Here is a 15,573-nt window from a genome sequence, read left to right as displayed (position 1 = left end):
GAGAAACTGTTGTGGGGACCACAACATTTCACAGAAGGGAAAACAGGTAATTCTAAGAACCTTCTCTCTCTCTCTCTCTCTCTCTCTCTCTCTCTCTCTCTCTCTCTCTCTCACACACACACACACACACACACACACACACAACCACCACCAACATAAACAAGCATCCTATCTACACACTCAAAATAAATAACAGAGACCAAAAAAGCGGGGAATGCCTGTCCCCCCCCCCATAAAAAACCCCCAAACAAATGTTGTTGTTTTTAAAAATGGGTTGATCAGAGCAGAGGGGCCATGCAGGTAGTAGTTTAAGGGTACCAGATTACAATGGTAGTCCCACCCAGAGTAGACCTACTGAAATTAAGTCGTGACTTATGCCCACTCATTTCAGTGGGTCCAAACAATCAATCATCAAACATTTATATAATTTCCATTCTGCTTCCACTACTAAGAAAACCTACTGCTAATTTCCCTTGCTTATGTGAAACGGGGGGGGTGGAGTCCCCCCCAGAAGCAGCATTTCATTCTCTGAAGAAGTCGATTGAGCCCTAGCCGACTGGGGTGGGGGGGAGAGAGGGGAGGAAGGAGGCACTTGCTTGGGATCCCATTACCTGAAGGGCTGGATTGAGCTATAGATCTCCTGGGACTGTGAAACAGGAAGGCCACCTCTCAGACTGAGTTGAGCCTGGGCTTGCAAGGACGTGTGAAGAGAGAGGGGGATCTGCTGAGCAGCTGCAGCCTACAAAGAGTATGAAAAAACAACAAGAAAGTGAGATCAAGGCAGCAAGCTTCCTGGACCAAAAGGGAAGGGAAGCATCTTGTGGCACAGACTACCATTTCTGCCTCCATGAAAACCTGCTGCTCTTGACTTCATATCCCTCTCCCTCTTTGGGTTCCCTCCTCTCTATTATTTACTGGCAAATACCCATCAGGTGATGGAATTCATGGCTTCAAGTCTCTTGGCAGGCAGTTGGAATTATTCAAAAGCACTCAAAACTCTCTGATTTTGGCAACTCATTCTTTGCCTGTTGTTGCCAAAATCAGAGAGTTTTGAGTGCTTTTGAATAATTCCAACTGCTAGGTGCATGCAGCAGAGCTAACACTCTAAGTCTGATAAATGCCGACTTTCACATGCGAGCACTGCCAATCCCACATAGAATTCTGCAAAAGTCTAAAAAGAGGTATATCTATTTCTTCACTTTTAGGCAGATGGTAGGGGAGGCTGCCACTGCAGCTATCAACGTTCACCAGCACCATCTCAGTGTTTTGAGACGAGCCCCCAAATCTGCCTGGCAGCTCTGTCATCATGCAAGATTGTCAAAGGTTTTTATTCCTTTTTGTTTTTGCACCTTGTCTTGCTGTTTGCTGTTCTGGACTCATTTTGGAGGAAGGGCAGGGTAAAAATCCAGGGCCGTATGCAACACTCTCTGTCTGCCAGTGGACGGGCGAGCTTTAATGTTAAGCAGAGGAGGAATACAACGCAAGAGCTGCAACAGCAGAAACTTGCCAGGGAACAGGCTGTGCAATGTTTTGTGCAACTAAGTCACCAGCAGCCTGCTTGGATGCATTCTCTTGCACAGCAATGTTCCACCACTGGTTCAAAACATTTTTGCCAGTGGAAACACATATACCGCTAAGAGGATTTAACTCAGTGCTACATTGGTTAAAACTCCTTAGAATCAGCCATCAACTTTTCCAGGTCCAGGATCCACCTTTAACCCAAACATGTATCTGAGGACCTGTTTCTTAATCTCCTGCCCCTATATATTTGTTCAGCCGTGGTGCTGCTGCCATGACCTACCACAGAAAGGACAACAGCCCAGAGGTGGATCTCAACCAGTCAAAGACCAATGTCTTAGATGGTGATGATTATGAAGATAATAACACTCCTTGATAACACATTTGCACAAACGCAGCAATAAGAACAACTTCCTTTAATAATACACATGCACAGGCCCAGTCATAATAAATAAAATAATAACAACATTCCTGGATAACATATCTGCACAGACCCAGTTGAGACTTGCCTGCTGGTAGCTCTGCTGTTGGGGTATAGTCTGGGGGACGAGACGTGGCTGGCTGGCAAAGACATGTCCATCTAGATACAGGGGTGGGATGTGGTTACCTAGAATCATATTTTTTTCAGAGAGAGGGGGGGAAATGGCAAACAGTTAATCCCATTCACTCCAGAGAGGCGGGGAAGTGGGTAGAAGAAGGCGTTTCTGCTCACCATCTCCCTTCCACCCGGCCATCAAAGATACAGGGGTCCCACCCCATACTGAACTCCAGAATCCTACTTCTGCACTCCTTTGCCATAACGGTCCTAAATGCAAAGGGAGGCAGGTTAATGGGGCAGGAAAAGAAGGGGGAAAGTGACCTACGAAAAGGGCACACACGCCTGTCCTCTCTTTCCCACCTGTTTTGAGTATTCCTAGACTGCCCTTCATATGACTGGATAAAAAGCTTTCAGGGAATACAAGCAAACAGCATTTCCTTTCACCAGACACACTCCCACATTATGGATCTCAAAGGGTTGCAAATCTGATGCCGGTCCTACTCAGGGCAGACCCACTGAAATGAATGGACATAACCCATTTAGTCTTATTGATTTCAATAGATCTGTTCCAAGTAGCACACAACCCATAGCAAAGTATTACTAGAAATCATGACGTAATTGGAATGGGTTGTATCCTCCTTGTGGTCTTGCTCAAAGCAGGCTCACTGAAATTAATGGAAATGACTAACGGAGGCCCCATCTGCTCAGTACATTTAGAGCATTAAGATACCACTTTGATAAGTTATGGTTCCCCCAAAGAACCCTCAAACTGTGGTTTGTTTAAGGGTGCTGAGAGTTGTAAGGACACCCCTATTCCACTGATAAAGCTACAATTCCCAGAGATCCCTGAGAAGAGGGACTGACTGTTAAACCACTCTGGGAACTGCAACTCTAGAGAAAGGAACCAGGGTCTCCTAATAACAAACTACAATTCCCAGCATTCCTTAGGGAAAGCCATTGACAGTTCAAAGTGGTATAAATAGTGATGCAAATGTACAGTGCAGAAGGAGGCTATTTTAGGTCTGTTAATTTCAATGGGTCTGGTCTGAGGAGCACTAGTATTGAATGCAACCTGAAGTATGCTATTTGAACATATATATGATACAGTGGTGCCCCGCAAGACAAATGCCTCGCAAGACGGAAAACCCGCTAGACGAAAGGGTTTTCCGTTTTGGAGGTGCTTCGCAAAACGAATTTCCTATGGGCTTGCTTCGCAAGACGAAAATGTCTTGCGAGTTCCTGCAGGTTTTTTTTCCTTTTTCCCAAGCCGCTAAGCCACTTATCAGCTAAGCCGCTTAACAGCTGATCGCTAAGCCGCTTATCAGCTGATCCGCTAAGCTGCTTATCAGCTGATCCGCTAAGCCCGCTAAGCCGCTAATAGCGCTAATCCGCCAATGGGCTTGCTTCGCAAGACGAAAAAACCGCAAGATGAAGAGACTCGCGGAACGGATTATTTTCGTCTTGCGAGGCACCACTGTAAAAGGATTTAGATATAGATATGACCAATACATATATATGACCAATACAAAATCTGTTTACATCTTATTGAAATAGACACAACCCACAACCAGATGGGTTGGAAATAGTAGGGGAAGGGGATAACATGAGGCAAAACAAGGACATCTGTTAATACCCAAACATCTAGTGTGGTGTAGTGGTTAGTGTCTTAGACATGGAGACCAGAGTTCAAATCCCCTATTCAGCCATGAAGCTCACAGGGTGACCTTTGACCAGCCATTGCCTCTCAGCTTAACCTACCTCACAGGGTAGTTGCAGGGATAAAATGAAGAGGAGCCCGCTGGAGGAAATGTGGGATATAAATGTAATAAACAAAATAAAACAAAATATGGTAACAAAATAAGAGGCGGCTAAAAACTTTTAAAACTATAAAGCAGAGTAAGTAACATTAACTTAAAATGCCTAGGGAAATAATAATTTAAAATAAATATTGTAACCTGGGACTGAACTGATGGCAATGTGGTACCAGTCGTAGCTCACTGGAGAGGACACGCTAAACTTGAGGCCGCCTCCACAAAAACGGCTGTTTCCTTTGCAGCGACATAACACACTTCCCCAAGGGAAGGTACTCAGAAAACAGACAACATTAAGACACCTTAAGGCTACTCAACTGACCATCTTAAGACAGGGCAGGCTTATTTGGAAGATATGTTATTTCAGGTATTTGGGTTCCAAGATACATGCAATGTTAATAGGTAAACGACAGCATCATGCACTGGGATCAAAAGCGAAGAGGCAGCCAGTGCTGTTTTTTCAAAAGTGATGTGATATGAATTCATGTGGTTGAATCAAATCCTGCACTTCCTGCACCTTCCATCTTGTCTTCAACAGCAGACGCACATAGATTACATTACAGTAATCCAACCAGGAGGTTATTGGAGCATAGATCACTGTGACCAGGTCATCCCTGTCTAGGAAAGGCTGCAGGAAGCAAACCAGCTCAAGCTAGTAAACCAGTGCCTCATGCCACCAAGGGCACTGGGGCCTCAAATGACAACACTAGAACAGGTTTTGCAAGTCTCTGTGAGTGTCTGGATTGAGTTCAAGGTTACTTTTTATACAGTGGTACCTCTGGTTACGTACTTAATTTGTTCCGGAGGTCCATTCTTAACCTGAAACTGTTCTTAACCTGAAACACCACTTCAGCTAATGGGGCCTCCTGCTGCCGCCACACGATTTCTGTTCTCATCCTGAAGCAAAGTTCTTAACCCGAGGTACTATTTCTGGGTTAGGGGAGTCTGCAACCTGAAGCATATGTAACCTGAAGCGTATGTGACCCGAGGTACCACTGTATCTCTCTATCTGTCTATCTAACTATCTGAACATGGAACTATCTTAGTAATTATAGACCACACATATGTTTTATTTTCAACTTGATAAATCACATAGCTGCATTCTTTATTTCTTTATTGACAATTGTGACAACTAATCTCTTTTTAAAAAAAAGCTCAATAAAAATATTTGGAAAAGGTATAGTTTAGACTAATCCATCAACTCAACACTGCATACTATATATACTGACACTAAGAACCCAATTTCCCATTTGAACTAAGATCTTTTTGTTTTTTAAGATGCAAATGAAGCTCATGCATCATGTGAACGCAAGTAAACAGTCATTTCAAGCTCTGAATAAGCAGTAGCAGTAAATGGCTACTGATTCAGGGCAACTGAATCAAAGCAAATTCTTAAAGAATAATTCTGGGGGAGAGTGGGTGTGGTTGATAGAGAAAGACACTGAGTTAGGCGACACTCTCTTCCTTAGGGGGATATGGCTCAGGTATGGTATGTCTATAGATAGGTGTGCTCTGAAGTATTAAAAATTAAAATCCTGGTTTCTGGGAGAGAGGCATGGTGATTCCGAGATCGTTCTGCTAGCTCTGGCTGACAGAAGATAATTACTTCGTGATAGATAATAGCCAGACAGATAGTCTGGCTCTATTAATCACTCAGGAGATATGGTGATCAAAGAAAGTTAACCTCAGGACATCTGGATCAAAGCAGTTTCTCTATGCCTCGCAGCTCAGATGGGAGCTGGCAGGCAGAGAACACCATCATCCCCAAACTCCACACATTCAATTGAAAACAGGTAACAGAATTGCACCCTCTTTTTAAAACCCTTTAAAAAATGTTTGGGACAAGGGAACTGTAATGAGAGATCCCTCCTCCATCTGCTGGGGAAAATCTATAATCTGAAAATCTTTGAATACCACCTTCTGTTTTTGGAAAAACTGAAAGGAAATTAACTGTTTAAGTGTCTAAAGCAAAGTGGAAAGCTTGATCTGCGGTGGACAAGAAAGATTAAAACAAGACTATAGAAATTCCGGTATCTTTCCCCCCCCCCCCAACCTGGCACTAAAGAACTCAAGAAAATGAAAGTAGAGTAATTATCATTAGCTGTGAGAAAAAGATTTTGTTTTGAGATAACAGTCAGAGAAGCCCAAGATTGTAGTTTTGCAGGAGGATATATTTAGGTGGATTGAATGGCCATTAATAACCAGAAACATTAAAAGCATTCAATAGGGCTCAACCAGTGATTGTTGGTTTTGTTCAGCCAATTGATGGCTGAACAATTAACAATGATCAGCTCAATATTTGATGAAGGAAATGAGCCAGATGATGAAGGAAAAAAAGAAGCTAGAGGAATATGAGGTAGAAAATGGATATGAGAAATATGCAGAGGCCACAGAACAAATTGATGAAAAGTTGGCAGAACTGGATCAATAAATAATCAAATGGATAATTGTGTGGAAAAGGAAATGACCTCCATACAAGGATTTTTGGGGAAAGTAAAAGATAAAAGTCACAAATGATTTGGAGAATTATTTGGATATGGTGTTGATGGAGTGGAGAGAGGGAAAAGCTTTGGGACTTCAGTCCTGGTATTTTTTTTTAGTTTTAGCAGAGAGAAAGTACTCTGCACACAATTTGGAGCAAATTCAGAGAATGTTGTGATAACAGCTATGCTACTACCTCTGGGAAAAGATTTGAAACAAATTAAGTGGAAGGCCCTTGAGGAGAAGATCGGGATACTACCATAAATACAACAAGAAATGGAATACAACAGGGAATGCAACTGAACATATGGATCTGGACATGAACAAGAGGATATATAATGAGGAACAAAAGTGGAATATTGGCCCAATGTGTGATCACAGTGGAGTCTTTAATATGGAAATGCATGAAAAAAATTATTGTTATTCAATATGAAGTAACTGTGGTGGGAATTAATAGAGGTAAAATTAAAAGAAAAAATATGGTTAGCATTTATTAATAATAATAATTAGGAAATATCTTGGGACTTTTCATGGAAAAAGGAAACAAATGATTCTGAGACACCTTAACTTAAAAGAAATACTATTTAGTGCAAAGTGGAGAAGATGGGTGTTTGCATGGATTGAAAGTTTTAAATAGTCATATTTTATTCTATTATGTAAACGGCAGGTGGAAAATTGGAAGTTCTTCTGTATTTTATTTTATTTTTTGCTAATGTTTCTTTTATTTTCCTTTCTTATTTTATCTCTCTTTTTCTCTTTCCTCTCTTTATTTCTATTGTTCCTTTCTTTTCTCCTGGTTTTCTTCTTTCTAATTTTTCAGAGCCGTAATTTTACTGTATTGTGGGAAAATCTTATTAGAATTTAAATCTTTCAAGAGAAGATGAATTCTGCCTAAAATAATCCCCAGCATAGTAGCAGAAACAAGCTGGTCCAGTGACAGACAAGATTCGAGTCTCTCAGCCACAGGATCTCTTCAAATGCCCTTTGCTCATACAGCAAAGGGTTCAGTAGGATCCATTGCAAAACATCACAGAGACTGAGGGCATGCAAGAAGGGATCTCCCAGAATGGCTTGCTTTTCTGGGAAAACACACACAATGCCAGCTCTCCACCACACTTTGCTATATAAATGGGTACAAGTCATATCGAACAGAATTAATCTGAGCCTTGAGAAGCACATGGAGATGAAAGATGAAGTGGGAAACAGCATCTCTCTTACTCCAGCTCCATGTACTTTTCTTCTTTGAAAAGTTAACCACCCTCACCATTTCATGACCAAGAGAAGGGGTCCCTCTGTGGATATGCAGGCACCATTGTGTGAGAAGCTAAGGTCACTTGTAAGTACACCTGGTACAACTGTCAACAACGACCCGTTTTATTTCACCTCTAGAAGGGAAGGAAAAGCAGGGGACCAGCAGGCAAACAGAGAGGAAGGAGAGCAAACGGTGTACCTGGGATCGAAGCAGACGGTGCCACGGATGCCACAGGCATTGGCGGTACAGAAACGCCACCAAAGGAGCTGTAGCTCACGCCGTTGGAAGCCCCAACACTAGCAGGAGGTTGGATGCCGGAGCCAGCACCCCCAGGAGAGCTCTGTTCCGGGAGACTGGGGGAGTTTTCCCAAGCTTTGCGGGCTGATTCCATCTGCAAGGGCAGAGAGGACAAGACTGAGAACAAGCCAAGACATTTCAGGTGCAAAGCAGGTGCATAGCCACTGAACCCCACAGCCCTTCTAAAAACAAGAAAGAAAATGTCCCCCAGGGAGCCATAGCCAGGGTTTGCAACTAGGAAAAGAATGGGGTGGGGGTCCTTGTTCATGAGGTGTGAAAGCTTCATGAAACAGCAGGTGCTCTGCATTTAGAAGATCCTGAGTTGTTACTGACTAAGCTCTACTCAGATCTGCTGAAATGAATGGGCCTAAGATAGTAACTTCTCTCAGTTCCAACAGGTCTACTCAGGAGCAAGATTAACACTATTACTAGATTGATCCAGGGTATGGCTTAGGAAGACCATGCTTAAGACCCAATAGCTGCCACCAGTCAGTGTAAACCAGTGATGGTCCAACTTGGCCCTTCAGCTGTTTTTGGACTACAACTCCCATCATCCCTAGCTAACAGGACCAGTGGTCAGGGATGATGGAAATTGTAGTCCCAAAACAGCTGGAGGGCCAAGTTTGGCCATCACTGGTGTAGACAATGCTGAGGTAGACAGACCAATGGTCTAGCTCAACGTAAGACAGCTCCCCGTGCTGAAGCCCACACCACCTCCCCGAGTGTAATACTGGAAGTCCCTTTCTTGAATTCCAACTTTCATTAAAATACACACACCTTTCCTTATAGATCAAAGGAAAAGTAGGTAAGAGCCCTGATGGATCAGAGCCAAGTCCCATTATGTCTAGCATCCAGATCCCACAACGACCAATCAGATGCCTCGGAGGAGCTCACAAGCACAACAGTAGTTGCCCCACTGGTCTTTCCCCTGCAACTGGTATTCAGAAGCTGACCTCACCTCCAATACTGGATGAACTACACTGCCACCTTGACTACTGACAGCCTAATTCTCCTTCATAAACTTCTCTCCCCCACCCGTTTTTAAACCATCTAAAGTGGGGAACCATCACTAGATCTCTCATGGGATGGTAATTCCATAGTTTAACTACGTGCTCCCGAGGGCCGTGGGCTTAGAAAAAAATTCCCCGCCCTTGCTGGATGTGAAAGGCTGTTGTTTCTTTCTAAGCTGCCCCTGTGGCAAGTACCCTTATCTGCCCCACTCCCGTTAAACCCAATGTTTACTTTAAGAGTGAGGTCAGTCGTGGGGAAAGACATGGGATTCAGCCCGATGCACCGCGGAAGGTGGTGGTCTCTTCGGAGCACAGGGAGAGTTTGTGTGAGCCCAGCCTGCAGAGACACAAACACAGAGACAACAGGTTCTGTTTTTATTCTGGAGAAACTGCATACCAATCTTCTTATTTAAAAAAGAAGTCAGGGGTGACAAAAGCTTCATTAGAGATAAAGAAACAAAAATAATCCCATGAGACACTAATTAAAAAAATAAGACTTGAGCTCTACAATCACTAAAGGACAGGAGAGAATAATTAAGGGGTTTAGTTAGTAACAAAAGATTGCAAAATAGATGCTGGGAGGGCCTCTTTGGGGATGAAGTTCCAAAAGGAGGGTACTGTAGTTCAAAAAGACCCCTCCTTCGTCATCATCCACCTCCAATGGCAGCAGCCTCCTTCAGGATCTGAAGAAGGGCATCAGCAGATGATCTTCCCACCTGGGCAGGTTGATAGGCAGACTGGAAGCCAATAGGAAGGAATGCAAAAGGCGGGTCTACTTACATTGCTGGCCAGGGCGTCCTGAAGCTTTGTGACCGAGTTAGCTGCGGTACTGGAGGCCGGTCCAGGGGGTAGGCTAAAGTCCGAATCCTGCAAAGAGGCAATTTCTACATAATCCTGTACTCAACTTTTTAGTGCAGAACTTACAGTCCTTTTATGGTTGCTGAACTCCCATCAGGTTCCCAGCCAGCATGGCCAAGGATCAGGGGATCATTGGAAATGTAGTCCAACGACATCTGGAATGCTGTGGTTCCCCAGCCCAATCTAGATGCAAACCCCCTAAGGTGAGGCTATGTGAAGGACAGGGAAGGAATGACACAGGGGGCAGCTGGCTTGATACTTTAATGGTCAGGATTAACAGGGGACAAGGTTAGCCCCCTAACCTAGCAGAGCCTCCAGTGCCTCCTTTAACTTTTCCCCATAGAAATGAAGGGTTGAAAGAAGTAGGGAAATTAGCTCCTATCACTGGGAAAGGGGTGGGGGAGTGAGAATGAGATTTGGGCCCGTATTGAGACTTAGGCCCCACCTGCAATATACATTTAAAGCACTGGGATACCACTTTAGCTGTCATGGCTTCCTCCAGAGAATCCTGGGAAGTGTAGTCTGTTGAGTGTTGTTAGGAGATGCTTTATTCACCTTACAGATACGGTCTGCCTGAGACCTGTTGCCACTGTAGGCAAAATGCCCTAATGCCTCCCCCCGCAGGTCTGGGTCCCCACTCTGCCCCCACCCTCCTGCTACTACCGTCACTAGCCCCATCACCGGAGTTGTATCTTTGGCAACACCCACACTGCTGCCACAATGCAGCAGAAGCAGTGAGGATATAGATGGGGCAGTGGTGTTAGGGCATTGTTGTTGTGTTAGTGGCGCAGGAAGCCCCAGAGGAGTTGGCAGCGGTGCAACAATGGGGGCTGGATCCACTGCTTGAGGCAAATGGTTTCACCTCATCTCATGCACAGACTACCCCTACTCACAGAGTTCCCTTGGAAGAGGATTTGACTATTAAACCACCCTGGGAATGGCAACTCTGTGGTGGGAATAGGAGCATCCTAACAATTCTGGTCACCCTGAACAATCTACACCTCTGGGGGAAGCCATGACTGTTTAAAGTGGCATCATACTGCTTTAAATGCATGTCATGACTGTGGCCTAAGAGAGCACACATACACACCTGCCCAAACAGATGCTAACACCCAAGAAGGTTGGTAGGGATGAAGGCGGTCCTTCAGTTATTTGGGGCCTAAGCCCACAAAACCGTAACAGGCGGAAAAAGAAGAAGCAAAAGCAATCCTTACTTTAGGGTTTACTCCAAATTCAATGGGAGGCACAGGAAGGACAGAATCCACGTGGATCTCCACCCCATTGACCGGGGGGACGCTGCCTTCAAGGCGTTCTGCTCCTTCAGAGCCTTTCCGGTTTTTCAGGGAGCGCTCATTGCCAATTGGGCCCGGCTTGTGGTCCTTACTCTGACCCAGGCTTTGCTCTGAATCCTTAGCAGGGAAACAAGAGAGGCTCTGATTTAAAGGGAGAAAGGAAATTCAGCTCCCAGCATCTCCAGGTCAGGCTCAGAATGTCCCCTGCCTTAAACCAAGGAGAGCCGCTGCCAACCAATGTTGACAACAACTGAGCTAGAAGACTTCCAGCCCTATCGAGCCCCCTTTCCAGAATGTGCCTGATAAAACCAGACCACCCTTGACTTCCAGCAGCTGGATCCAGATGCTAGACAGCACATCTGGTGCCAGTGGCAGTTAAGCTATGTTACCTTTTTATCTGACTGCTTTGGCGCTTGCTCTTTCTGGCAGTCCGTTTTGGGGTCCACCAGGCCACCTCCACTCATCTCTTCAGGCTTGAGAGTGCCATATGGAGAGCTGCGCTGGGAAGAAGTGGCGGAGGATTCCCGCGACTCAGCGCTCAGGTCAATGCCACTATCCCCCTGGCTGCCTTTAAATCCCTGCTGCGCAAAGCGTGGAAAGTGTTAAAACCCCTCCCAGCAATACCGCTACAAGTCGAAACGTGAGGCCACTGCCAAAATTAACGCCTCTTTGTCAAAGTCATCACCATATCCACAGTGTACAACAGCGGTTGCTCTTCATGCTCAATTCCTGACCACACCAGCTCAGCCTCTATTACACTAGGCATCCCCACCTCTTTACAAACCTACATTTCATTGGATGGCAGGACTGGACACCCGCCCTCCCTTCCACTCTTTACAGAGGAAAGGCTTGGGTGCACTTACCTCGGTGGAGCTGGATTCGCTACTGGTAAAGGCATTGACAGGTTTGCTCCAGGAATCCGTGCCAGATGATTGAACGGAGAGTGCTGTGGCAAGAGCAGATAAATGGGGGTTAAGATGCTTCAGAGAGGCCTCCCGGGCTGCTTCTCATGTTACATATGTCGCCTTTTCTCAAACATGCATGTTGGGGAAGCAGAATAAAACTCAAACAGTAAGGGGAAATACTATCCTCTGGCTTTTAATCGTATGGAACGGGTGGGCTTCAGCAGTCTGGATTTGGTTTTACCTGATACCTTTTGTGCATGGGAACGTAAGAAGCTGGCTTATATCGATTCAGACTGTTGGTCCATCTGGTTCAGTGCTGCCTACACTGACTAGGAGCATCTCTCCAGGATTTCAAGCAGGGCTTTCTTTCATCCCTACCTGGAGATGCCATGGGAGACAGAACCTGGAACCTTCTGCGTGGAAAGCACTGAGCTGTGGCCCTACCTCCATCTTATGTTTTGAGGAGTTTTCTTTTGAGTTTCGTTCATAGATGAAGGGGTGGCTGCATTCCCTTAGCAGTAATCTGCCAGGTGCTGGGTATACTAGTGTTTGGCAGGCTCACAGCCAAAAGTGAGCAGGACCACCCCTTTCCGTCTCTTTCTACCATCCCCATTTCTCTCTCCCTACCCTGCTCCATTTCAGAGATTGCCTGGGATCTGATGCATTTCCAGAAAATCTAGAGAGGGTAGTGTTGTTTACAGGGTTTGCTGGAAATTGAGTAACTCACAAGTGCCTCCAGACAGGGATGGTGAATCTCAGGTCTGGGGCCAAATGCAGCCTTCTCTATCTGGCCCTTGGGGCTCTTCCCAGGCCACGTGCCTGAGCAGTCCTACTTCATATCCTCCTTGTGCGTTTCTCCCTGCCTGGACCGTGTCCTTGAACTCTGGCAATGCCTCTTGCTTGCCAGGATGGAGGGCAGAGGGAGGGTGTGTGTGTGTGTGTGTGTGTGTGTGTGTGAGAGAGAGAGAGAGAGAGAGAGAGAGAGAGAGAGAGAGAGAGCGCGCATGTGTACAAACTGGCCTACTGTACAAAAGCAAAATTTGCATTCATTGCTCCACCCACACCTTTGCATCTGACCATGCCAACTACTGGCACATCCAGGAAGAGAATGTGGCCCCCACCCCACCCTGACCCAGACACACCTGACTCACCTGGACTGTTGGTCTCCCAGATCTCTGTGCCCAGGCTGTTTCCAGAAACCGAAACATCTCCTTGCTCAAGGCACATGCTGCTCTGTTTCTTGGCAAAGCGAGGTGGGATACGAGACTGAAGGACGCGGCCCTTGGCTGGAGCCTGTGGGAGAAACGAGGGAAGCCCAAGGGCATCAGGACTCCTGGAAAACACTAGGCTTTGACCCAGAGACAGAATCTCAAGAAAACATTGATTTTTGTCTGGCCAAAGTGTGAACCTCTTTCTTCCAACTCAGGGGGGGGTAGTGAAGAGAGGCAGTTGTGCAGAGACCCTAATCTGCAACAGCATCATCATGGGGCAGGAAACAAGAAACAGTGGTGGGCTAGATCTGTTAGAACACTGGCAAGCAGTGGCATCAGAGAAGTCAAATCTACAGCACAATCTTCAGGCAAGGCAGGAGCCTGACACAGATTTGGCAACAACACCCACTGTAAAAGTGGCAGCAGGACCTTGGAAGGGCTGCATGGAATACCCCGGAGGGCCACACATGGTTGCCCCTTTTCTCCAGGTTGGGATGGGGATTTGCCTGGGAAAGAACAGGATCAGCTTTGTCCAGCTTTTGCTCCAAGATTGGTGGTGGCGGCAAAGTTGTCCTTGCCTGTCATTTCTGATGGTTTAGAAAATGAGTTGCCAATGAAGTGCCCAAAGTACCCAGAGTGCCTACCAGTAAGTACCTCCTATGGCACCTGAGAAAGGTCTCAGTAACTACTGCCTCAAATGTCCGCAGTGTACAACCAGAGGCTGTTTGCTCTTCCTCCTTAGTTCCTGTCTGCACCAGTGCAGCCTTCTCATGTACTGGGAAACCCCCTCCTCTCTTTAATATGCCCTCATTGCATTGTATGGCAGGATTAGACACATTGTTCCAGCCACTTTGTTCCTAGTGCCCATGGCACTCTCTCACAATTCCAAATGTGCCTACTGGCCCCCAAAAGAGTTTGGTTTACAACAGATGAAGGGAACCTTCGGCCCTCCAGATGTTGCTGAGCTGCACTTCCCATTACCCTTGGCCACTGGCCACACCTGCTGGAGCTGATGAGAGCTGTAGTTCTGCAAAATGCCTGGAAGGCAAAAGTAGTTCCCACACACCCCTGATTTGGCAGGGGGTTGGACTCGATGGCCCTTGTGGTCTCTTCCAACTCTATGATTCTATGATTCTATGTATAATGCCAGGATATGAAACCCAAACCTTGGTTTGTTAAGATAGCTGCCTTTACATGTGGCATGTGTGGGTGTGCTAAAAATGGATATCTAGGTTCAGGGGGCACTCCTGCCCCCAGGTGCTCACCTGGGCTGCTTGCTCTTTTTTCCGTCGCTCCTCCTCCAGCAACCTCCGCTGCTTCTTTGTCAGGACCTCGATGAAGCCTTCGCTCCCAATCGGTCCGACTTCCGTCTCTTCAGCAGGGCCTGAAAGCCGTCCGTCCATGATACCATCTGAGAGTCAATTTAAAGACAACTTCAGCTTATTTCCAACTTTGCCCTGGTTCTCACTGAACTAAGAACTTGACATTGGGGCTGCGGTTTCATCCAAAACCTTCAATGCTCAAAACCTTTAAGGTTCAAAGCGCAGCAGGTGTAAAGCATGGCGGACCAAGCTCTGCTGTTGTTCTAACCATCAACATCCACCCCCCAAAGGGCTCCTGCTCTAACGTGGCAAGCAAGAAGTATCTTTAGACTGGGCAAGCAAATGGACACTCCTCCAAGAGGGCTGGGTCTGAGCTGTTTTTGCTGGTGCTCATGTCTTTTGTGTCCGGACAGGAGGCAGTGCTGGTTTGAAGCCCAAAGCATCTTCAGGTCTTCCCCTGCAGCCAGACTTGCTGGCAAGAGCAACTGGAAGACCGCAGTGACAAAGGGGAAAAAGATAGAAGCACCAGGAAGCATCTGGGTGGGTCCTCATTCTGATATCCTCTCCGGGTCCAGATGTGGCCCAGCCCAGCCCACTCGGTCCCATCCCAGATCATTGGACACCAATTCTTTGAACTCGTCCCGCCACTCATCCTGGTCTGGACAGCCATTCCAGGATGTCTCTCTTTAGAAGAAGCTTCACAACCTGCCTTTAAGCTGCAGGAGCCAAGATGGCTTACAATAGAAGATGAAAACACATTTGCCACAAAAACCACAATACCACACGTTTGGGGGGGAAAACCAGAGCAGCAGCAAACCAATTGCTGCAGCAGGGTTAATGTTAAAACAATCCCAAACCCTTGCAAAACTACTTACAGTGGTACCTCTAGTTGCGAACGGGATCCGTTCTGGAGCCCCGTTTGCAACATGAGCAGAATGCAACCCGCGTCTGCGCGTCGTGGTTCGCTGCTTCTGTGCATGCGTATGACGTCATTTTGAGCGTCTGCACATGCGCGAGCGACAAAACCCAGAAGTAACCCTTTCCAGTACTTCCAGGTTGCCACGGGACACAATCTGAA

At 46.2% G+C, this 15,573-nt stretch overlaps 1 protein-coding gene and 1 non-coding gene across 21 annotated transcripts in view; both read right to left on the bottom strand.

Annotated features, from left to right (window-relative positions):
• Positions 1–15,573, bottom strand: part of PRRC2B (proline rich coiled-coil 2B) — a 65,484-nt gene that overhangs the window by 10,211 nt on the left and 39,700 nt on the right. For 12 of the 20 annotated variants that reach the window (XM_077922704.1, XM_028715678.2, XM_077922709.1 and 9 more), the window contains exons 18-28: positions 14,439–14,584; positions 13,114–13,255; positions 11,921–12,003; positions 11,447–11,638; positions 10,980–11,174; positions 9,688–9,774; positions 9,140–9,244; positions 7,799–7,991; positions 2,231–2,323; positions 2,028–2,125; positions 612–739 (exon numbers count right to left, since the gene is read on the bottom strand). In XM_077922704.1, the coding sequence (XP_077778830.1) occupies positions 612–739; positions 2,028–2,125; positions 2,231–2,323; positions 7,799–7,991; positions 9,140–9,244; positions 9,688–9,774; positions 10,980–11,174; positions 11,447–11,638; positions 11,921–12,003; positions 13,114–13,255; positions 14,439–14,584 (1,462 nt within the window). The remainder of the gene's footprint in view (positions 1–611; positions 740–2,027; positions 2,126–2,230; positions 2,324–7,798; positions 7,992–9,139; positions 9,245–9,687; positions 9,775–10,979; positions 11,175–11,446; positions 11,639–11,920; positions 12,004–13,113; positions 13,256–14,438; positions 14,585–15,573) is intronic. The other 8 variants (XM_077922708.1, XM_028715671.2, XM_028715674.2 and 5 more) reach the window with 3 other exon arrangements.
• Positions 7,301–7,384, bottom strand: LOC114589613 (small nucleolar RNA SNORD62). The gene has a single exon (XR_003704713.1). It is a non-coding gene; the product is annotated as a small nucleolar RNA SNORD62 (small nucleolar RNA).

Source organism: Podarcis muralis, chromosome Z (assembly GCF_964188315.1).
Source record: "Podarcis muralis chromosome Z, rPodMur119.hap1.1, whole genome shotgun sequence".
Lineage (NCBI taxonomy): Eukaryota > Metazoa > Chordata > Lepidosauria > Squamata > Lacertidae > Podarcis > Podarcis muralis.
Note: the sequence above shows the minus strand (reverse complement) of the source record. Positions and strands in the feature narration are given on the sequence as shown.